Here is a 25,007-nt window from a genome sequence, read left to right as displayed (position 1 = left end):
AAGGCTAATAATGGAGTAATAATTGTTCGATTACGTATAGATATTTGAGGTTTTCTGTAATAAAAAACGCGTATTTTGCTTATGTTACTTAGTAGTATAACAACTAGTCGTATGTAACTTGATTAATATTTCGTAGAATGTAAAATACAGGAAAATGAAACCTAACCAATTAATTCCAAGAATTCAGATTAATCTGTATTGCCACAGAAGTTACTTCAAAACAGAATGTATCTATATTTGCGGTTACGGATACGGAAATGTGTACTGGTAATATATACTTTAAGTTTCCAAGGTCATTAAGGTATGAATTTGCATACCATATTTTACTCACCTCTCTCCAACTAACGTGAAAAAACCGAAGAAATTTTAATTGATGAAAATCTTCATATTGTTTTTGTCGAAATATCTCCTAAAGACAGCAGGCGTTATGTGAATCCCTCATAATGAGGATTGGAGCTTACTTCAAAGGACTGACATTTCTATTTTTCTGTTCTTTATTTATTTACACTTTATTACATTTATAGAAAAACAAATAAAATTATACATAAAATTATAAGGGATGTAACGGGCGGTCTTATCGCTAACAAGCGATTTCTTCCAGGCAACCCTAGTAAGGAAAAAAACTAAAAAAAGAAATATGCAAGAAGTGCATAACTAAATAAAAAATAATAATAAAATAAACTAAAAAGCTAATCTCAAGGATTCATAGATTGCATCACAAAAGAATAAGAAATATATGAATTACAAAAATCAGGTTTAAGCAGGATAGGATACTTGTGTGCTTTCTACACTAGAACTATTGGAAATCTGATCAAGGACGAATTCAACCCGTTTAACCAAACAGAGTCATTCGTAGTAGATTAGTAAAGTAATTGTGTTCACAAACCACGTAGTCCAAATGCCTATGAATACCGACCGCCAACCACCACCGGTACCGACTACCATTCTTCATACACAAGCATAAATTATGCATATGTCAACAACCGTTATAAAATCTACGATTTCATATACAACGTGATGAGCAATCGAACAGTAGTGAGCGCCGTGTGTTCATGCCCGAATAGGTTTTGGGGCATGCTCAAATCAGTGAGGTATGCCCAAACTATTCCGCTTCAAATATCTAGTATAAAAAAAAGCTGGCAGACAACAGATATGGATGTGTAGGGAATTTCACTACTGACTAAATTATTAGTTTCTGCTATTACATATGCCGATACAAGTCCAGTAAACAATACGATACAGTATAGTCGCCAAGTGCAGTGAAATTCGGTTTTATTCCTACAGTTAGGTACAGTGTGTTTAACGTTTGTGAATGGCTTTTTATGAATATATCACGATATCGTAAGAAATCCGGCATTAAGGGCTTAGATCCTGCGACATGGCATGTTAGGCTGATAAATCTGCTTGTCTTAAATGAAAAATTATCATGGTATTAGTGAGTCCCTTTCCCCCTTGTTATGAGATTTTACACAAAATATTTACACCATTGTATTCATGACCATTGTTTTTCGTCAACACACGGCGCCATTGAACGTGCCCGAACGCCACAGAAATAAAAGACCTCCAAATTTGTCTAAAGAATGGAGAAGCGTTTAATGGTCTGTTGCTTAAAGAGGTCTCGGTTAACTGGTTAACCACAGATAATTATGAATGTATTTTAGAATGTGCGTAACGCATAAAAATAAGTACGAATGGCATGCGACATACATTTTAAGTTTGTGGTTCTGACACATTGCTATGCTATGAATAATGTGTCATCAAGATATGTGTTCAAGTTAAACGTTAAAAATCATTTTTGGAACGAAGTTCCTTATCGCGCGTTGTGAAAGGGGGCTAGACGGAAAAAAATCTTACGAAAAGTTGTCACGACACTTTTTTGCTATTTGCTATTGTAATACACCGGTTCTCGTCCGATCACCGAAGTTAAGCAACGTCGGGCGAGGTCAGTACTTGGATGGGTGACCGCCTGGGAACACCTCGTGATGTTGGCTTTTTTTTTTCGTCGTATCGAAAATCTATCATACTGTTATGATACCAATTAACATATAAATTAATCGAAAGGAATTTCGTTCCATCCGGGTGTCCCTTGACACCTCTAAAGTTTTATTATTTTTTAATAACTTCTGATACTAAACGAATAGGACCCAGTATTACATAATTAAGGTTACTGACTCCAAATATTTAAACTGTCAAATTGTCGAAATGAAAACTGGGAAAAATATTCCTTATGAGAGCTTCCATTGTGTGCGTTGCGTAAAAGATCAAAATTCCCGCAAAAATCTTGTATGACTAAATTAAAACTAATCCCCGTGACAGTAAAGTGTATATTTTAAGATCTCTTCTTCTTCTTTTGGTTCCTGGAGGTTGGCCGTCAGTCTCGTGAAGTATGTCTTGTCCTGTACCAGATGCAGCAAGTCTACCGCAGTCGCAATGCCCGTTCACTCCCTAACATTGCGAAGACATGATATTTTCCTTCTACACGTCGTTTACCCATTATAATTAACTGAAGGAGGGGATAACGGTATGTAACTTTCCGTTGTTTAATGTTCTGCATAAGTTGTTTCGACAGTTGAACTCGTTTAAGAACTTTCTCGTTAGAGACTTTCTGGACCCTTACAAAGCATGCGATGCCCCGACACATAGTAACGGATCCGGATGATCCAATCACTGTAGCTAACAATAAATTAAAAGCCGCCCGCGCGGCCAGTAATAATATAGCCAAAATCAGATTAGGGTAAGAAACCGCCTTCACCGGGGAAGGTGAGGTCCTTTACTGCGTACTTCGCTCACTCCAGTGAGCTTCCGTCCTGCCCTTCAGGCTATTGACCACCCCGCGACGGCCCAAGCCGAGGTTCGAGTCTCTCAGCAGACGCCCTTACGGCTACGCTCGCCAAAACAGCCCGAGCTGAGCTGTAAAGGCCCTTGAGGCCAACAGCGAGATCCCATTCCAAAAAAAAAAGCGTGCGATGATAACAACACATCTCAAATGCTTCTAAGCCCCGGCGAGTATCTTCTATTATTGTCCAAGCTTCACAGCCGTACAGATAATGGACTCACTATTTAAATTAATACTTGTGATGTGCAAGCCGGGTTTCAAACGGGAGTAAAATGCCAAGACCACTCCAATAATATGCGTCGGCGCGTTAAAACTTCACTCACGTCACTCATGAAGGTGTTTATAGGTCACATGCCAGTTCCCGAAACCTGACCTAATTGTTTCTTACGTATTTATAGTCACTCATTTGTTTAAATAGCTTGCGATAAGGCCGCATTCCTATTTTTTTTCTAATTGTAAATCTGGCAATGTAGAGTAGTGATGGCCTAGTGACTTCAGCGTGCGACTCTCATCCCTGAGGTAGGAGGTGCGACCCCGGCTGTGCAATTGAATTTCTTTCTATGTGCGCACTTAACATTCGCTCGAACGGTGAAGGAAGACGTCGTGAGAAAAACTGGCTTGCTAGACCCAAACAGTCGGTGGCGTGGCAGGCACAGGAGGCTGATCACTTGCCTATTAGATTGACAAATGATCATGAAACAGATACAGAAATCTAAAGCCCAAACCTAAAATCCTCTTGCCCGTTTTACGCCCTTGACATGCGAACCGGTAGAAAATGCACATTTAGAATTAATTTAACATCTTTTCTGTTGACGTTCATAAGTGTACTTCGTTACCTATATGAATAAAGTTATTTTGAATTTGAGTTGTGGTTTGAAAAAGGTTGTAGCGCCGCCACTGATTTTATAAGTCAGGTAATGCAACGAATTAAAAGCATGGATTATAATTTCTTGTCAAAAAAGCAAATTTCTTGAATGTACTATTATTATACAATTTGTTATTAATAGTAGATATACCCGCGTTTTTAGGTTTTAGCCAGATGTGTTTATAGGTCGACAAATGTACTAGATCCATCAAAATAATTTTTCAATTCTAACCTCGAAATATTAGCGCATTTAATCATACACAGTTGTTATTAGTATAGCTTTAAATGATAAACAGGCGCAAGCTGAGGTATTGACAAATATAAGTTCTAAATCGAGCTTATGAAACGATTTCTCATTTAAGACCAGAATATAAACTTATATGAGTGTATTAAAGTAGTTAACAAGTATTAGGTTTATTATAGCACAAATGATATTCAAAAACCAATGTTATGTAAATGATCTATGCAAATGCAATATGCATTATACGATTTTTATTTATATTTTTGGTGGGAAAAGATTGTATAATAGTTTGAACATGGAAGGTTATCGCGCCAATTAGTTTTATAGATAACTATAAATATATATTACTTTACGTAATGCCTCATCTTCAGGTGAAAGTTATAGCTAATATTGGAATTTACATAATATGTATGGATTTTCTACGATTCGTTGCACAAGATCATCTGTTTAATTTATTTCAAACGTACATACGTACGTAAATAAGCTAGTTTTATTAGCGGTAATTCTGTCTTAGCTGGTTTTTAGTATAGGGTTACGGGTTCGGAGGCTCATCTGATCTTAAGTGATACATGAACACTCTCAATGCCAGAGGACTTGCGAGTGCGCTGCCGGCCTTATAAGAATTGGTACGCTCTTTTCTTATTATACAGCCCTTCATCGATAAATGATTGATCCAACAATCTGTTCCTGAGATTAGCACGTTTATTAAAGTAATTTGAGCGTTCCTAATAAAACTTCATATACATTTTAGCCAATTAACAAAAGACTGTATATCGAGTATATTATTATTAAATATTTGTCCATATATGTAACATACCGCGATAAACATGAAAACGCGTCTTGTCCTTTAGTTATTTATAGCCAAAGGCACGTACCACTCTGTTAGTTTTTATAAAATAGTAATTTATAAATTATAACTGCCTAGTAATTTTAAGGTACGACAAAATTAGGGTTGCCAATCGGCATTTTTGATTATTGAACATGAGTATTTTACGTATACCACGACAGCCTTACACAATATATCTTTGCCGTAAATAACCTAATGTAATTTTATACCAGAAGTAGGTTTTTATCATCTAATTACGCAATGTATACTTGTTCATACCGTGAAAGAATCAAGGACACAGATACATAAATCTGAGGCCCACGGGTTGAAACGCAATTGTTTATCTAATATATAAAATTCTCGTGTCACAATGTTCGTTCCCATACTCCTCCGAAACGGCTCGACCGATTCTTATAAATATTATGCATTTCCAGTAAGTCTGAGAATCGGCTACTATCTAAACGCCTAAGTGTCCATCCCAAAAAAATATTTTTTTAATTTTTAGATTTTTTTTGTTTTTATTTTTTTATGATACAACATACAAAAATATATACAACCCCTAATTCTCACTCCTATACCCCTATTCTTTATTATTGTAGATAGTTATTTTTATTGTACTAAAAAAAATTCCTAGATAAAATATACAACACTTAAATGGCAAAACAAACGTTTGCCGGGTCAGTTAGTAATATAGAGTGTTTTTAACATTTGAGTCTATATAAATACAATTCCTTCTAAAAAATAATTTTAAGTAGCCCTGCCCTAACCACAACAATTTGTTCGGTAAAAAAGATACGCATACATCGGCAGAATTGCGCACCTCGCAAGATGGCTCCCATTAAAATTCCCGCCTGCTCCACTGTCTATTTAGAGCAATGTGGTAGCGACATACGACAAACTTTAATTAATGAATTAATACTAGTATTTCCTATCTTCAAAACATTATCTCTTTTTATTTTATCAGCTATTTATTGTATCCGCATACGGCTATAACTTTATACATTATGTACAAAATATTTTTTTAGACAAAGTCTTCACAATCAACATCACGATCTAGCCTAACAATTTCTTTACAAAAAAACGTGTGTGTACTTTATGTATACGCGTTAGAAGTTATACTTCTTAGGCGTAATAATTTTCTTTGATCACTTTAGAGGGACGTTTCCCTCTTCGAATTGCATTTTTCTTGTCCATTTTAATGGTCATTTCCAATCGAAACGATATAATATGTACTAATCATGATATTTTCCAATAAAAACTAAGTTTTTTATCACATTGGAACGGGTTTTCTCGTATAGAAATCATTGCTTTGGTTTTAATAAACACAACTCTAAAAACACTACGCCATGACAGACAAAGCAACTTGTCGTTAAAACACAGCAAGCGCCAACTAGCGGTCCAGACTATTTTACTGAACAGATATTCAGGGTGTCGGGTTTTTGTGACGGTGTGCGTGCTCATCATTTTTCCCTAACGCGCCAAAAGAAGTATAACATCAATAATAGCTAGATTACTTCCTTCATCAAAATCAACATTCTTTTTTATAATAGATAATCCGTTTTTATCCCTGCCAATTCCCTTTCCTATTTGTATTACCGTGTGAGAATCAGGAGGTCTGTGATTATAAAGTAATCATTGTCTAACATAGTCCGTCACACCTATTTGCTTTGTGTCCCACGTTTTACATTTCGTCTTATGTAATAGACATTACTCTTATTTTCGCTTGTGAACTGTGTTATTTTTATGAAATGGTCTCGTTTGCGCGAATTGTTTTGTAACTTGATTTTTATGTCCAGCAATTACACGTGGCAGTTAACTACTCAACTGTGAAAAGCCAGTTACGAGTGTTTCTTTAGATTAAATCGGCTAATATTGAGTACTTTCATATAGATTTGTAATCGTTAACCTTTTCTCCATAAACTGTAACTTGGTTAATACAAATATTTTAACTCTCAACCTGACTAACCTTTGAATGATAAAATGTAAGACATTAGTCTGTGTCACACCGTCGATTTTCATGCCAGCTCTGATTGCATCTGACGTTTTAATAGATTATCATGGATGGAGTGGGTCAAAACTCGGCCCACAAATAGTAATGTATTAGGCATTGGGACTGGTGATTGAGTATCTATCGCGTTGTAAAAGGTCTTAAAACAACGCTATAATGTTGGCTTAAATATTATTCCTCAAAAATCGTTTTTATTCAATATCTCAGCGAGGAACAGTAAATAAATAGTTTTTATGTACATAATAAGTTCTGGCAGAATTTAAGGTCGTAAATCTTAACTAAATCCGAAACATGAGATGTGTGAATGCCGGTGCTAACAGGTTGACAAAAACTAAAGAAATTGTCAATAACAATTAAGGTAACCCAAAAGCAACCTTCTCGCCACTTCAGAGGGTTTATATTTAAGCACATTAATCAACGATGATTTCTATTGACGTAGAAAGTGATTCCTAACTATTGTGTGTGGAAAGTCAAGTGGGTGTCGGTCATGTGTCGGCGTCTGGAAAACGGCTTGTTGAAAATCTATTGAATTAAGCAAATGCTGATGTTACGGCTGTTTCATTATATGTAGCTCGACTAATAATAAGCATTTACCTTCGACTCCAGAAGGATAATTGTTTAACATTGACTCCAGGAGGAAGGACTTGTCCGTAAGAATCTGAAGTATAAATGTATGTTTGCCCGAGTGACTCTACAATCTACAATTCGCTTTGTAGAAAGTAAAAATATTCTGGCTTCGTTCATCTCTAAGCATTATTTTTAATACATACGCCTTTGGCGGAGCGAAACCACAGAATATTTTATGTCTGTTGTTAGTCGACCTATTAATTAGGGAAATAAAAATTCACCTAATAAACTTAAAATATTTTATTATAAGTTAGTCTCTACTAAGATACTACTTCAAAGTTCTGAGGAGCTTGGCTACTGTCAGGCGTTAAATTAATGTCACATTAATTATGCCTAATTAAACTGATCTAATTCAGTTGGAAGGTAAACTTGAACATTTACCGACCGGAATGCAGCTTTGTCTGTAACAATTGATAAGGAATTGATCAAATTTATTGATAGTTGTTAATTAACTGGGCGTTATACAGATAATGAAAAATTTAGAAATCATTTACAAATCATCTGAGTAGGTTATTTATTGGTTTATTCATTTTGGTTTTGGCTAAAGCTTAGAGCTTTATAAATTTAACAAATTTAAACCTATAATTGTACTGTCTTGAATTGTAATTAAATTTTTTACTCATTGTGATCTTTTTAAACTAATTAAAATTATAATAATAATAAAGAAAATTATGTGAGTTGCTATATATACTATTATACAGTTGATAATGCATTCGTCGTTAAAGGCCTATACCTAAACCTCAAGGTGAGATATCAAAAATTCTAATTTTGAATGTCAAACTTAAGAATAAATTAAGACAAGTTATTTACCTTGACAAATATTGACAGTAGTGTTAACTTTATGATTGATATAATACGCACGTGAATTCTATTGTTCACATTGATTCGACTTTTGTGTATAATATGAATTAGATTATTTCCGTAAATACAATCGTATTTAAATTAGTTGATCAGTCATTCTTTATATTAATTGATTTGACCGGTTTTTCTATAGAGAAATATTTTAAACCCCTTTATTAAAAACGTAATAAATGTATTGATTTATTTAACTTAAGTAGGTACTCTATAAGACAAGTTCAAATTAGATTTAAGGTGTCTTACTAATTTTCCTCTTCTTATATGTTTTAGCGACACTAGTGTAGTCGTGTCTTAATTAGATATAATAGCTGTTTGATTTGCTGTAGCAAACTTATTTCTTCAATGTCCGGAAGGAATTAACTTCGCTATACTCAAAAGTAATGACCTAAAAACCAAGAGGCCCGAGAGACCATCGCTGCCTAAATAAATCAAGCACTTTCAAAACGATCTACTTCGACATGAAATAAAGTAATGATGTGTCAAATTTGATGCGGACAGCTCAATCGATACTAAACATGAACTAAATGGTCTGTCATTAGGTGCGCGCGCACAATGCCAAGATCTATGATCTACGATAACCTTACAAAATATTTGCGTTTACGCTTTGTGAACGCTTTCATTCACCTTTTGTGCGAATATTAAAATGAAAGTATTATTCCAATTTCGATTGACGGCTTTATTTTTAATTGACTTCAAAAAGGGATCAGTTTGTATGAAGTTTCGTAATGTTCATCAAATTCCTCGAAAATTAAATTTAAATTCATTAGGTATATTTTTGTGCGAATATTAAAATGAAAGTATTATTCCAATTTCGATTGACGGCTTTTATTAAAGTTTGTGTGCGTTTACGTAAATGGGTTTACAAATTCCTCGAAAACTAAAATGTTATCTATTAAATTTAAATTAACATACAAACAATGTCCAAAGTCAAAGGCAACGGTCCAAGTTTCGTCAAAATCGATTCAGTAGTTTTTACAATATGTTCATTTTTTCCTTTTCCGTTGTCAGGTATTTGAATTTTAAATATCAATTTAATTGTTAAATTTAAGTAATTTTACCACACGTAAAAATTATTAATATTAATTTTCTAAACATTAGTAGAATAAAATGGACTACTAATCTTTATAGGGGTTCCGTGCAGATCTTGATAATTGTTCGTTATGCTTCGTCCAGTGAAAAATGAACCTTATTTAACAATTTTTGAGCCTACATTCATCAAGCACATGTATTTGGAAAGTGAAATGGGCGCGCACCTGATTCTTTACATTGCTCTTTTTGATTCAGTGAGAGTGGTCTAGATGCGATAATTGCGCCCGCGCCGGTAGCGAATCCGTGACGAGCTCTGCCCGTCGGTAACCACTTGGCAACACGACCTTAAGGCTCGCTGCGGAAACGAGAGTACTTAGAATTAATCTATAGAAATACAAATAAACAAAACACGGCTAGAAACTTTTATTTAACATTGTTCAATGCAAGCAAGAACGCGTACTACACATAATTCTTAATGAAATCTATATTATACAATAATTCTTTATTTATATGTAGATCGATACAAATAACTTTTTTAGGTTCTGGCTTCAGATTTCTGTATCTGTGTCATGATCATTTGTCAATCATAGGCAATTAGGTGATCAGCCTGTGCCTGACACACGCCTTCGACTTTTTGGGTGTAAGGCATCTCGGTTTCCTCACGTTGTTTTCCTTCACCGTTCGAGCGAATGTTAAATGCCCACATAAAAAGATACTCCATTGGTGCAGAGCCGGGGATCGAACATGCCACCTCAGGGATGAGAGTCGCATGCCGAAGCCACTAGGCCAACACTAGTAAGCGTCATCGCTGTTGTAGATTGTAGGCAACTTTCCATTTTCATTTAGAGCATTTAATTGCTGTGTAATATCGAATTAATAGATCTATTATTCCAATGTCAATAGTGCGAAAATTCATTAACAAAAGTCGTGATTCAATCGATATTTACACTATTGTTATGGTTCTTCAAACTTGACATCGCTTTGTTGTTCTCGCAATGTGAAAGCGACACTTTGTTGATTTTCCCATTATTCTCTTTGACTTTTTTATCAACTGAAGTGTATATTGATCGTGACTCGAATCTTTAGCTGCAAAAATTTTAAACTTATAATTGTATGAACACTTTTCCTTTCATTATTGAGCATAATTTTTTATTAATGGGGTTTTTTTAAAAATAAATATGTATGTATATTTGTCATGTAATAAACGTCAATATTAAAATGATATCGAATAGTAAAATAGCACCGAAGTGTCACTTGTCAGTAACTCATTGTAGGAGCATTTCTCCGACTTTCACAAATCCTCGCATGTTAGCCAAATGATTAATCTAGCGACTCGTGCGCAGACTTAAAGGCGCGCTCACTAAACTTGCTTATAATTTCTATGAAACTCGGATAAGGATTCAAATAAATCTACGATACTTTTTAACTTCTGTTCATTAAGATTTTGACTATTAACACACAAATTGTAGCTCAACTCACATTCTAGTTTTAATTTATGGGATCGCAGATAGAGACTTATAGCGTTAAGATCTCTCTCAAATCCGTTTTTAAAATTTGAGACTCAAACTTAGCGTTCAATGTCAGGGCTAGACTCTCAATCTTAACCTAAGTATCTAGATAAAGCAACATAGGTCAGTAAAATCAAAAACAAATTGCTATTCAAACTCAAACTCATAATATCTTTATTCATATAGGTTTGGTACACTTATGAACGTCAAAATTTACATTTACTACCAGTTCGAAAGTCAAGGGCGTAGAGCGAATAAGAAGAACTGGCAAGAAACTTTCCGCCACTCCTTTTAATCGCTAAATTTTGATGTTTCATCTCCCCATCTGAATCGTTATTTAAATGTTTAAATGAAATAACCGTTAGTCTACCATTGTCAAATATCCTGAAAATTATGAACAATATGGTTGCCCTAGTTATAGCATGCGCCGTTGAAAGTGCAAGTCTTCCAGTTCTCACGGCCTCTTCAATCGATATTTAATCGCATAGTTTACACTTTCGCGAAATCGACTCATACGAAAGTATCGAATGTGTGTGAAAAAAGTTCTATGATCTGTGACCAATATTATATATGAGGAACGTAAAAAAGAAGAAAGTGATTGTGACTTTAAGAGTGAAGTACAGATCTAATAATATTCATAATGTCAGACCTCCACGGATTTAAGTAATGCGTTTAATCAAGTGTAAGATTTCGGATCGTTCTATCTCCGACGTCCGACTTCTTTGGATCTTTAGATACATCGACTGGTTTTATTACTGGCAATATTTCCGTTGTTTATCCTTTGCAGAGGAGTTGAGGCATACCTCAAAGACTAATAACATCGATTTCTTCGATATATTCAGCGGTAATTGTTGATTACTATCAATTATTATACTACATGTTTGGCAAATGCCTTTATTTTGTTCTTATCTTGTATTTCTACTGCTGGTTTAGTTATTTCAAAACCCAAAGTGACAGGCTTCAAATATATAGTAGATACATAATATAGTACTTCGTTATTTAATTAGTTAGTTAATTCTTTTACATATACTAAAATTTGTTAAGTTTAAAAGTTAACTTTTTTGTTCATATAAAAATCCTTCACTGTTTTGTATCTATTCACCAACAACACACGGATGTTCTTAGGGACTAACATTTGTACGATTAACTACCATATCATATTGTCATTTCTAAATAAATCAAAAATATAAAACATTTATTTTATGTGCTTTGCATTATTTAGGTTAACGAAGCAAATTAAAAGTATTAATTGCTTTCTTGTGTCGTTGCAAAACTTTTAAGTAAGGATTCTTATGTCCTAATTAATTCTTCGTAATATATTTATAGTATCATTTGAAATTATTCTAAGTTATTGCACAAAAAAAACTCGTGTATATATTTAGAATCTTCTTTGACATTATTAAAGGTTATTTTTTGTTTACATTTTAAATGCTTATTAAAAATCTAAAAACCGGTCAGCAAATAAGGATCCCGAATTATCATAAGAACATTGTATATAAGTTTTTATCTGTAATGTAATTTATTAAAAAGATTTCGGGCCGGACAGGCATTATCTCGAAGGCGTTAATGCAGCGGCTATTAATTTCCATCAAAAGACGAAGCAATGTATAAAAACAGTAAATCAAAAGGGTATAATTGATGAAGTGATACGTCATCTTAATACAGCTTTATATGGAGTTAGGAAGAATAAATTATGTCAATGCGAGGTGGATACAATTATGACGTGTGGTTTGAGTTACAAGAGGCCGTAGAAGCTGAATAGACCTGGCTATTAAATAAACTTAGCGCTTAGTGTGACTACAAACTTTTAGGTCTGAGCCTCAGATTTTTGTATAATTATTTGTTTGTAATAGGCTAGTGTTTGGGTCTAAAGCCGGTTTCCTCACGATTCCAGCGAGTGTTAAATGCCCACAAAGGACTGAAATGGATCTTCCATTGCTGCAGAGCTGGTGCTCCAAGCTACCTCAGGGATGAGAGTCGTACGCTAAAATTAATGCCAACACTGCTAAGTTGGCGCCCCGTATGTCCAAAACGTATAGGGAACTAGCTGACCCGGCAAACGTTGTCTTGCCATGTATATTATATCTAGAAAACATTTTTTCAGTTCAATAAAAAAAACTATCATCGACAACATCGATGTATCGATAATAAAAAATAGGGGTTGATCGTAGAGGGGTGAAAATTAATGTTTTTGCATGCTGTACCATAAAAAAATAAAAACACAAAATGTTGTCAAATAAATAAAAATAAAAGTTTAGGGGTGGACCACCACCCTTAACATATAGGGGGATGAAAATTTGATGTTGTCCGATGTCGAAATTTCAAGTAAATCGGTCGAGCCATTTATTAAATTATATTTTGTAAAATCAAGTTATCTTATATACTTAATGTGTATTAACACTGTTGTCTATGTCCTACCACTATAGTTGAAGTGCTTTAATTATTTAAAACAGTTAAATTTAGTTAATGTAATATAATGTAAAATGTAATAAAAATTTTAATCTAACAGCCGTCTCTAACAACTTAGACCAAGCATAAATAAATAACCAAACCGCACCAATCCCAGGACGGTTTTACGCCTGTCCACAGTGAATTTACGATTGTTAGGGAAATAACTCCCAGATTTAGCGTTAAGCTCTCGTGCTCTATGGTAAGACGGTAGTCAGGAATTCCAAATTTGAAATGTTTATGAGGAATCTTTGTCTGCTTGACTTTAATATAGGTGGGTAGTTTTTTTTGTGTTGCATTGAGTGGAATGTATGATCAATTTGTTTTATTTGAATAATTTCAATGTATATAAATGTTAATAGTCAGTATCCAAATAGTAACGATAATATTTTTTTTAAGTTTTTTAAATATAACGACGGTAGTATTGCAGTAAATCTGCTTACGTAATACTTGAACGGTCCGTTATCTCTGTCTAATCAACCAATTTTGAAATTTATTTTAGAAACAGAAAGCTTTAATTTGTGAATTAAAATAATAAAGATATTGTTTCGTGGTAGTCGAATTTGCAAAGTAATATACTGTATCAAAGATATAGCCAGCTAAATCCTACTTCGCTTATTAACACATAAAGTCTTTCTATGACTTATTTCGCAATCACATAAAATAAATGTCATTTCAATTGACAAATATCGTTTGTTAATGACATAGGCATGAATTCTAGCCATTTTCATAAACTCACGAATAGCTAATTTTGTGGCAAAGACGAAACATTATTAAATTGTGTACTACAATACAGAAGAATGATTCTCATTTCTAAAATAAAAATATCACAATATTTATTTGTAGTCTGTCACATATTAAAATATATGATTGATGTTCAAGAACTGCGGGTCAAAGTTAACTATAGGCAGTTCATTGAACCCTCTCTCATTATTTAATGACATGCCAGTGTCGACGTACCGTCCGCAAAAAGTGTACAGTTACCGTTTGTGATGGACGCTGTATCTACGATCTTTGTATATAACTGGTTTGATATAGCAATGTTAATCGCAAATGACACATCAAAAGTCAAAAATATGCATTCAAAAAATGGTAATATATCTTTTACTCACATATACACACACTACACTGCACACTTATGAACGTCAGTAAAAAAAATGGTTCGAACCATTTAAATTTACTGCCAGTTCTCAAATCAAGGGCGTGGAACGGACGAGAAGAACTGTTAAGTCTCCGTCACTCCTTAATTCCAAGGTTTTTTTATGTTAGATACATATAACTCTTTTGGCTTTATCTGTGTTTGGCTAATGTTTAACTCCGTTATGTGTTCTAATCGATATTTAGTCGTTTTATATACTAACACATATAACAATAACAATATATAAAGGTACAAACATCCGTATGAAATCCGGTGAAAATTAAGTGCCTAATCATCAAAAATTTTGAGTTTAATAAAAAAACTACCTAATCCTAGACTAAATCATCTTAAAATAAACATCGTTATAAATTGTAACGCAAGAGTTTTATAGATAGAAGATAGATAGACCTTAGTAATGTATAGTTTTGCCACACACTTCAAATCATTTTTCTTTTGCCAAGTGTACTTATCAATCTGTACGGTTAGTGGGTAGATATGGCATATCAAAAAGAACCTACTGAGGGTAAAGTAAAAGAAGTGCATAACTAAATTAACAAATGAAAAAATAATAATAAAAAGTAAAGCCTAATATTAGGGTTAATGAATCATAATTAATATATATAAGTAGCTAATTACGAGACAGAAGAGAAATGCTCAAAAAGAACATTCTTGAACAATTATAATATTGTTACTGGTTAGTGCACATAACTAGAAATCCATAACCGTAAATATACAGTAATTTGCATTGATAACCAAAAAAAACACCTGATAAAAACTAATATTTTGACCTTTAATGTGTCAGGTCAAAGAATTAATAAAACAGGTTGGACACGATTTTGCAATCGACAATGAACTTAATTATTAAACAACGTATTGTTGATGTTTTGTTAATTTTTTATTAGCTTGCGAAGTATTTTACAACCTTTTATGAGCGTAATGACCGGAACTTAATAATGTGAATGATACCAATAAAAAATATGCTTCGAAGGATTGTCGAATTTGGGTTTAGTACCAGTGTCACCAACTCGACTGCTTCGCGAAAGACAACTATTTTGTGTTGAAAACTGTGGAGGACAAGAATTTAGTTACTATTTTACACTGTTTAATATAAAATTGTCTTGTTTCAGGCAAGTCGAAAGATATCAAAATGCGGGTACCTCTTCGTCGCGCCGGGCTGGGACTTCTCCAATCCGCTTTATAGGACAAAGGTTTGTATATATTATATATTTTTTTACATTAAAAACAAGACTTATGAAAGAAAAATTATAAAAATGTTTTGTTTTCATCTCATAATCACGGTTTGAGGTGACATTTAATTTGTCTCATATACATTAATATCGACCAATTGTTATTCGGAAATAGGAATTTATTCATAAGAAATACACAACAATATAGAGCGTCAAATGTCAGAATATAACGAAATCTGACCAAAATTTTTATGTATCGGTAAATTTACATAGATAATTCTAATAACAATAGCTTAATACAATTTATTTATTGATCTAAACTAATTTTATATAATTTCATTGTTGTTTTTTTGTGTGTTTAGAGGCTCTAAAGCCACTAGAACAACTTGAAAATTGCTATCACCATTAGAATCCAACACGATTTCTGATGAAAATATGTTGTTTATTGTTTAATTTGATTTATTGTTTAGGCGAAACTCAGGTAACAATTTTAGGTACTGTCTTAAGTAAAAAAGTATAAAACTAAAAAACAAAAACACTATCGTCGATAATAAATATGTCCGATTCAACGAAACAAAAGATAATTTTGTATTAGCCTTCCTCGAAATCTAACTCGCCTTTTTACTTTGAGATATGAAAAACAAACATTGAATGAATTGCGAATGTAAAGAATAACTTTTGGAATGACCTTTAGCAGGAAATCTGACATGATCCGGAACCATGTAACGAAGCTTCGCAATATAATTAAACAAATGACACGAGGTAATTAAATTGTTGTGTGCTCAATTTATACTTGCTTAGATTATTTTATTATAAACATTTGATAAGGGCAGACCTGACACTTATAATAATAACTAACGCACTAACATTTTGTAGAGATCCAAAAAGAACATATCTTAACCAAACAATATTAAACAATATACCAAATGATGTCAGGTCTCGAATATAGATTTTGGGTATATGGACATCATTAAAAGAAACAGAGGTAAGAAAATTAAAAGGTGTGCCGATGAAATCATGGAAATTGCTGGAAAGACTAAGACCTGGACGAGATTGGAATACAATAAGAAGGCACACAATCGGAATCGGTTATCGTTGTTTGAGAAAAACAATAACTATGATGTATATATTTTGTATTTCGGTTATAAGGCTATAAATAAGTCTGCACTAGCTATTTCGGGGGGATGTATGAAGGTAAATCGGCCCCTGTTACCCTAGGAAAATCAATTCATAGATCGCGTTAAGTCTAGACTTAGATGATGACTATGATGACTGCCATATGTCAACAACATAAAAAATTATGCCTTACGGTAGTAATTTTGTGTTCTCTGAATCTTACTCTGAGTCTTCTATAATAATTTCTTGTTTATAAATATAATTGACAGGAACATCATAATTTTAATCGAATTTAAAATCCAATTACGAAAATGAAAGTGTCACGCAGCCACTTATCGTAATATTATCTGATAAAAAATTATTAATAAAGAAGCGAAATAATGCATTCTTTTTGCGAATTCAGTTCAAGACGTCATTTTATCATAATTTATAGTGATAACATTGAATTTTATCACAATTACGGAAAATTTTCACCTTTTTGCAATCACACATCAATAATTTTACTTATTTCATTAAAACTATTGTCAATATTTTTAAAATGATAAAAATTCGATAAGGTAATATTGCGCATGCGCTGGCACTTTAAGTTCTTTAAACTCATAAAATCAGCTATCAAAAGTCAATTGACTTGACCCTTGTAGCTTATTCAAGACTTCGACAACCTTTCCGATTGGTGGGACCTGAACAATTTGTTCTAGATCTTATTTTGAATAAATGAAAAACATATTATTAATGTTTCATACTCGCTTTTGGTCATAACTTCCTAGGAATAATGTCGTAATTGTTGGTTTTGATTATAACAATAAGTTGTCTTATTTCATTACGACACAAGTATTTCCGAACCAATTTAACTTAGGGTCCTAGAAGAAAAGAGCGTACCAATTCTTAAAAGGCCGGCAACGCACCTGCAAGCCTTCTGTCAATGTGAATGTCTATGGGTGGCGGTAACACTTGACATCAGGTGAGCCTCCTGCCCGTTTGCCTCCTATTACTTAAAAAAAATTAACATTTAGTTATAGCCGTGATATACGAGCTTTATTAAGTGGTTTAAGCATGTACAAGAAGTGTTGAAAAGCATTGCTAAGAAACCGCAAATAACTAGCTTACAAATCATACATGTTCAAGTGTATGAAAGTGTTGAACTGACGTGGGCATTTTTGCCTACATAAAATGAAAGAATAATATTCTAAAGATAATTATTTAACATTGTCTCTGGTTGGACCATAGCACTACTAAACGTAAGCAGCGAATATATTACATTATTTACATTATTCGACGTTTCGAGTGCTTTTCAGCAATCATGGTCTCCCACTTCAACTTGACAGATAATATGGTATTAAGATTAGAGTTTATTGAAATCTTGGCAACATTCAACATCATGTAGTCTCTCGACGCCATCTATTGCCACGAAAAATCAACATTTATAAAAATAAAATCAAAAATATCTTATTGTATAATTTTTTTGTATGTATTTTCTTAAATAGGTATAACACAAAAACAATGATGTCCTTGTCTCACATAATATTCTAATATATGTATATATTTTTCGGTATAAACAAGTACGTCATACCTATTTTTAAGATAAGTTGAAATATAGAGACTTTTGATGTTGAAACCAATATCCATCTCTCGGTCTATATCAAAACTGCTCGATCACGATAAAGCCCGACGGGGGTCGATACAGCGCCAAAAAGTGTCAAAAAAGACCTCAGGCGCGAATTTAACTTGAATTATTAATCACAACAATTGCAGGACTTTATCAATTCGGTCTTCGGGAACACGGGATGTGTTTTTTCCTTTTTGGGTTTGTTTGCTGGGTCGGATTGTTTGCCTCGTGCAACACTGCCGGGTCATTTTTCGTTTATTCCAAGTCTGGGATTTACAAAAAATATTGCCGAACTGTGTATGCCATGCCCGAGACGGCCAATTGACAATAATTTAAGATCCCAGAAATTCTGCATTTTAACACCTCTTTTTAAATATTGTAGTGTCCTTCACTATTTTTTTGTGGTCAATTCGAATCGCGTTTTTTTACCGTACCAAATAATTAATAATTTTTATTTTTAAAACTAAGATAAACAGGTGACCCTAAATGCCACACGGTCAAAGCTAGTTTTAAAACGGTTAAAATGCAGTTACAATACTAAAACATCTTTGCTTTGATAAGATATTAAATTGTTCGTGACTTACATTAAAACTCTTTCACACATAGAAACTGGGGTAAATCGTGTAATCATTTCCATATTGTATTATAAATAAGCAAAAAGATCAAGAATCCATGTCACATACCAGAGATAAAATGTGGAGTGAATCGTGACAGAGTTGTCGCCACCCACCATTCATAGGGGTTATTGGGTCTGTGGGTGAGTGTGAAACGGGAACGATTTTCATAGGTCATATACCTATCTGTAAACGCTTAAGGACGTACAGAATACTCTCTGATGTTTTTGATTTTACGGTTTCCTGTTTTTATTGTTTATTTATTAAAAACAAATTACCTAATAAAGTTTGGTTTGGCTTGGTCCCTGTGGCACTGCCAAACCAAACTGACCAAACTAACCTACCACGTTTAACTACTTTACTACTTTACTAACCTAAAGCTGGCAGCATTTCCACGCTGTATGGCGATACTTATTCGTTGAGCGAGCAAAACACAACCGGTAGGTACTATGTACCAGGTGATAACTTAAATCTTTAATTAGCGCCTGTGCACTTGAATTCTACGGCCCAAAATACGTATATTTTATTATATTTCAATATAAGATAAACGTTTCTTAACTTATCTCGTACAAAAATTTACATAATAAATTTATTACTAGTTAACAAACGCAGTAATATTAGCAATAATTTACATTAAAATTATCAATTGTTTTTTTTTTTCAATATTTTTGCAAAGCGATTGATGAAGTGCCTGTTTTAGAAGAAATTATTATAATCAAAATAAATAGCCGTAGTTGAAGTAACATTAAGATTTTAACTGTTGTATAATTTAACCTTAAGTATTCATAATCAGCTTGATCGAGGTATTGTCTTGTAATATTACAATTAAGAACTTGTTAGCTGATAAATATCGCTTGAAATGTTAAACGTTAAGGGTTATACTACGCAACAGATAGGATTTCTAATAAGCAAATCTTAAAATCTTTGCTTAAAATCGTTATTAATTAGATCCAAATTAAATATTTTAAGTTGCTCTCAACTGTAAAAGCAAATGCAAATGCAAAAGCAAACGTAAAATAAAGAAAATATTGTTTCAATTATGTGATAATTTCTTAAATAATCCTATTTATGTATGTTAATAAATATAAAACGCACTCGCTAAGTGAATATACCAATATGTACTACCTATACACATATTAAACAGATGAAGATGTATGTTGTATCAATGAAAGTCACAAACCACTGGAGCGATTTAAATAATAATTTCCCCAACATTTAGCTACATTTATTTCTGAGCCATTGAAAAACGAAAAAAAATCTAGCGTCATATTGTAATATCACATTACAAAAATGTGATTTACCATTTTAACTACTATTTGGCACAATTAATTTTTATTTAAAAACAATGAAAGACTTGACTTGTGATCAAAAATCGCTAAGTCTATTCCCAGCCTATGGAAGTTTAGATTTATCGAATAGGCATTCGTGATTTACCAACGTAGGTTCATTACCTTTTATCATTATAAACAAATTTTCATTCAAATTAACTTAATGCAGTTCAGAAGTTTGGACTTGATAGTTTCTAATATAATTTATTTATAGTTCTGTAGTTCTCATGAAGGACACATCCTAGATCGCTATGTGTTTTGTTTATTTATTCAAGAAGGAAACATAAGAACTTCACAAATATAGGATATGTAAAAATAAATACATATATAAAGTTAAAAAGCTTCATAGATGAAAAAAATATAAGTAAAGCATGAAAACACAATGATAATGATCAGAAATATACTTATAACTACCATATGAAATATACATGTATATACATTTTTTAACAGCGCATCAGAATTTTCGCTAAGCAATTTAAGCACAAAAGTGTTATCACAGACTAGCTTACAACATTTAATTATATGGAATAATTAAATAAAATAGTGTAATTTTAATTAACTTATCATAAATGAATTTAACTTGTTTCGTTGTTTAATTTATTTTATTTAAATTGTAATTAACTCTCGATATTGCTAAACAATACATGTAACTTGGTCAATACTGAAGCACACTTCTTATTACATCAGGAGAATGGGATACGTGTTTGTTACCTGTTTTTTGGCATTAAACTATTATTATTACAAACTCCAAAAAAGAGTACATACATAACAAAGACCCTGAAAATTCTTAATGTAAAAATATAAATAGTGCCGGACATTTCCCTTTGTAACACTTTTTATTTCCGGTATATTAAACCTACTGACTAATAAGTAATCAAAGTCATATTTTCTTGTAATCATATGACTTTTTTTATTTCGCTTTAAAACAATTAAAAATGTTTGCTAGAACATACATAACTTCAGAGTCTTTTGTAGATAATGATAACTAATCTCACGCATTACGATAAAAGATAAATGCAAGGGATTTAATTAAAACGTCATTCTTAAGATTATCGCATTGATTAATTTTAAAAAATAATATAGATATGAGGAAATTGAGTACTGATTACCTGTCGCTTCGAATCCAGAATGATTATTGCTTTACAATGTACTTGTTTCTTTTAGAATTGAATAAAAAGATTAATTTCCCATATTACATTTGAACTATTGGTACATGCTATTTTTAAAGTGCTAAAACTACTGGTACTAAATAAATAAAAGACCGGCATCACATCCGCCGAGGAACTGTTTAGACTAGCATACGATACCCATTGAAGTTGTTGCAGCCAACCTTTAGAAATAAAGTGGCACCTGAAATAGAAGAATAATGTGGAACGAGAGTGCGAAAACATTTTATAGTAACTTGAGGGTTAATTAATTAATTTTAAAATACAGGCAAATGTTCATGAATAAGTCATACATAGGTATATTAAATAAACAATTGATCGTAATCATAAATTCTTACAATCTCGTCAATAAACCGTTTGTTTACAAAGTAATCGATGCTAAAATATCGATTCCCATACCTGTCTCGGCGAGTCACGCCGGGTTATGATATTAAAATTGTTTTGAGGAGTGGTCCATTGCTAAATAACAAAAACAAAGGTTGCTTATAAACGTTAATTATTATATCTTTTACTATTTTTACTACTTTAAATACGTGGTCGCTTTGGTAGTGGCTTTTTTTAGCCCTATTCAAGGATGTCCTTGTATGTACAAGTATTTATTTATTAACACTTTGTTGCCTTACATATTTGGTACATATACGTATATATCTCTACTCTTAAGTACTCAGATCTCTTAAATTAAGGAGACAACGGGCAGCTATATAGAGATCTCTTCCAGGCAACCCTAGTAAGGAAAAATAAAAACTAAGAGAAGAAATAAAATTACAGATAAAAATATAGTCTTATACAATTACAATAAAGAGGAAAAGCTAAAAAGGCAAAAGGCCGGCAACGCACTCGCGAGCCCTCTAGCATTGAGAGTGTCCATGGGTGGCGATACACAATGCTAAGTTCTATATAAGAATAATATATTTAAAATTACAAAAAAATAAACGTATATAAATATAATGTATGTACTTCATTACTTATTATTTTTTCAACATATGCTTTTAAATAATTGTCAGGCACTAGATACAAATAAACAAATAAACCGTGCTACTTAAGATAATGTTATTTAAGATTTGGCATGTCTAAAATAAACTCAGTACATATTCAACCAAATTCAACACAAAAGACCAGAGTGAGAAGGACAAAACATATCAGCCTATACTACGTTTATGAATATACCTCGATTTTCCACGAACACTAACAACTGTACTAGAAAATCTTGAATGAAAACTTGTGTTAGCTTTATGTATTTTACGATATGAAGCAACGTGTTGTGTAACTGCGGTTTGTTTGCAAATAATCAGGGTACTCAGTCAATATTGCCAGATCGCGGCAATTTATTATTTGGTTATATTAAAACCAACAGAAAGGTTAAAAGGTCATAAGGTGAAATTAGCCCGGTCATTTTAGACATAAAAATAGTGATCAAATAAAGAAAATTCCGACAAAGCCAAATTTTCGTAGAGACCTTAGGTTTACCACAAGGAATAAAGTGTCAAAAGTCCCCATCAGTCCCATGTGAGCTTAGGGACTTATTCGGGGTCAAAGGTCAAAATTTTAGGTTTTTTGGATTTTTCTCGAAAACGGTAAGTTTTATCGAAAAGTACCTCAGAGCAAAGTTGTAGATCTTAAAATTCTCTATAAAAATGGTCCCTATGATTTTTTCTCTAAGACTCACTATTTCCCAGATATTGCACCTGTAAGAATCATGTTCTACATAGTATGCACATATATGCCACGTATATACATATTTAGGTACTCAAGCAAGCAAAAATGCCTACTCGTGTCTCTTTTATGTATACATTATTAGTATAACCTGGGAAGGCTCAGCAACGGACAGAAATATATTCTTCTAAAAGTTTATCAGCTTATCCAAAATGCCAAAACTTTATTTTACATGCGATGACCGGATGCGATACTACGTCAGCAATGTTAAGAAGGGGCAAAAATTCAGTATTAAAATTATTTGAAAAAAATGATTTGATTGACTGCGCAAAATTATTTACAGAAATTAATTCTTAACCTCAAATACTAATTACTAAAGGAATTCGGTTTCTTCTTGCGGTTTATGGAGCTCCAAAAAAAATTGATTGCACAGATACGTACAGATATTTAACATTTGTAAAAAATACACGAAACAAAAAGTAAGTACAGCTATCTTGTCTTCCTCCAACATCGGCATCTGCTAGTCAACATTTGTTTCGAGTATACTATCAAGTTCAGACATGGCAAGGCAATGAACTGAACCCTGAAGACTGGGGTTGGAAAGTGATAAATAATACTTTGGAACCGATTCGAACTTTACTGCCCCCTGCTCCAGAAAAACTTCTTAACACTATTTTTTGCAATTGCAAGAAAAGTTGTAGTGCCAAATGTGGCTGTAAAAAAGTAGGGTTGCAGTGTTCTCCAGCGTGTACCAATTGCCAAGGTGTCTCTTGCTCAAATGTTCAATTAAATACAAGAGAGGAAGATTCATGTGATTTTGATGAAGAGACAATTGATTCATCTTCATTTGAACAATTTCTAAGCGCTTATCAACAGGAAGGAGAAGAAGAAGAACAAGAAGAAATTGAAGAAAACATGATTGTTGAAGTTGAATATGAAGAGTATGAGTCAGATTAAAGTAATAAAAAAAAGTTAGAACGACAGTTAAACTCAGTAAATAATTATTGTTCCTGAAAATAACGTCAGAAAGGTTCGTGGAATAGGCCTACCGGGGATACCACGTTAAAAAAAAAAACGCGCCGAGTACACTACTTCACAGGTGCTGAGGAAATGTGTGCATATTATGTAGAACGTGATTCTTACAAGCGCAATATCTGAGAAATAGTAGGTCTTAGAGAAAAAATCATAGGGACCATTTTTATAGAGAATTTTAAGATCTACAACTTTGCTCTAATGTACTTTTCGATAAAACTTACCGTTTTCGAGAAAAATCCAAAAAACCTAAAATTTTGACCTTGGGCCCCGAATAAGTCCCTAAGCTCACATGGGACTGATGGGGACTTTTGACACTTTATTCCTTGTGGTAAACCTAAGGTCTCTACGAAGATTTGGCTTTGTCGGAATTTTCTTTATTTCAATTGTCTAAAATGACCGGGCTAAATAGGTATCACGATTAACTTTACTAGTTTTTGTTGCTTATTACAATACAATTATTACAATACAAACTTCTTGATGCAGCAGGAACAAAACGCATAAAGAACAAAACCTTTTGAATTACTAAGTATAGTGAATATTAGTGCAAGTACGGTTTGTCACACGAACATTCTGTAAAAACATTATAGGACACTAAGAATGTTAATGAACATTACCTTAGTTTAAGCTATTTACTAGTAGAAAATTGAGTCAACATAATATGACTTATTAGCCATAATTATTGTATAGGCTATATTGAAATTCATGTAAAGTCGCAATCTGTTTAGTGAACTTTATTGAAAAAAATAAAAAAAATCTGTGGGGCTGTCTATTTAATTTGTGCCTCAGATTTCTGCATGCTGGTTTCCTCACGTTATTTTCCTTCACCATACAACCAAATGTTATACCCGAACATAGAAAGAAAGTCTATTTGTGCACCGCCGGGGATCGAACCTCAGAGATAAGAGTCGCACGTTAAAG

General features: G+C 33.0%; 1 protein-coding gene across 3 annotated transcripts in view; it reads left to right on the top strand.

Moving 5' to 3' along the window:
* Nucleotides 1-25,007, top strand: part of LOC125054549 (protein outspread-like) — a 229,401-nt gene that overhangs the window by 77,582 nt on the left and 126,812 nt on the right. For all 3 annotated transcript variants that reach the window (XM_047656514.1, XM_047656515.1, XM_047656516.1), the window contains exon 2: nt 15,512-15,592. In XM_047656514.1, the coding sequence (XP_047512470.1) occupies nt 15,512-15,592 (81 nt within the window). The remainder of the gene's footprint in view (nt 1-15,511; nt 15,593-25,007) is intronic.

The sequence above is a fragment of the Pieris napi genome, chromosome 12 (assembly GCF_905475465.1).
Source record: "Pieris napi chromosome 12, ilPieNapi1.2, whole genome shotgun sequence".
Lineage (NCBI taxonomy): Eukaryota > Metazoa > Arthropoda > Insecta > Lepidoptera > Pieridae > Pieris > Pieris napi.
This window is presented reverse-complemented; position numbering and strand designations above follow the sequence as displayed.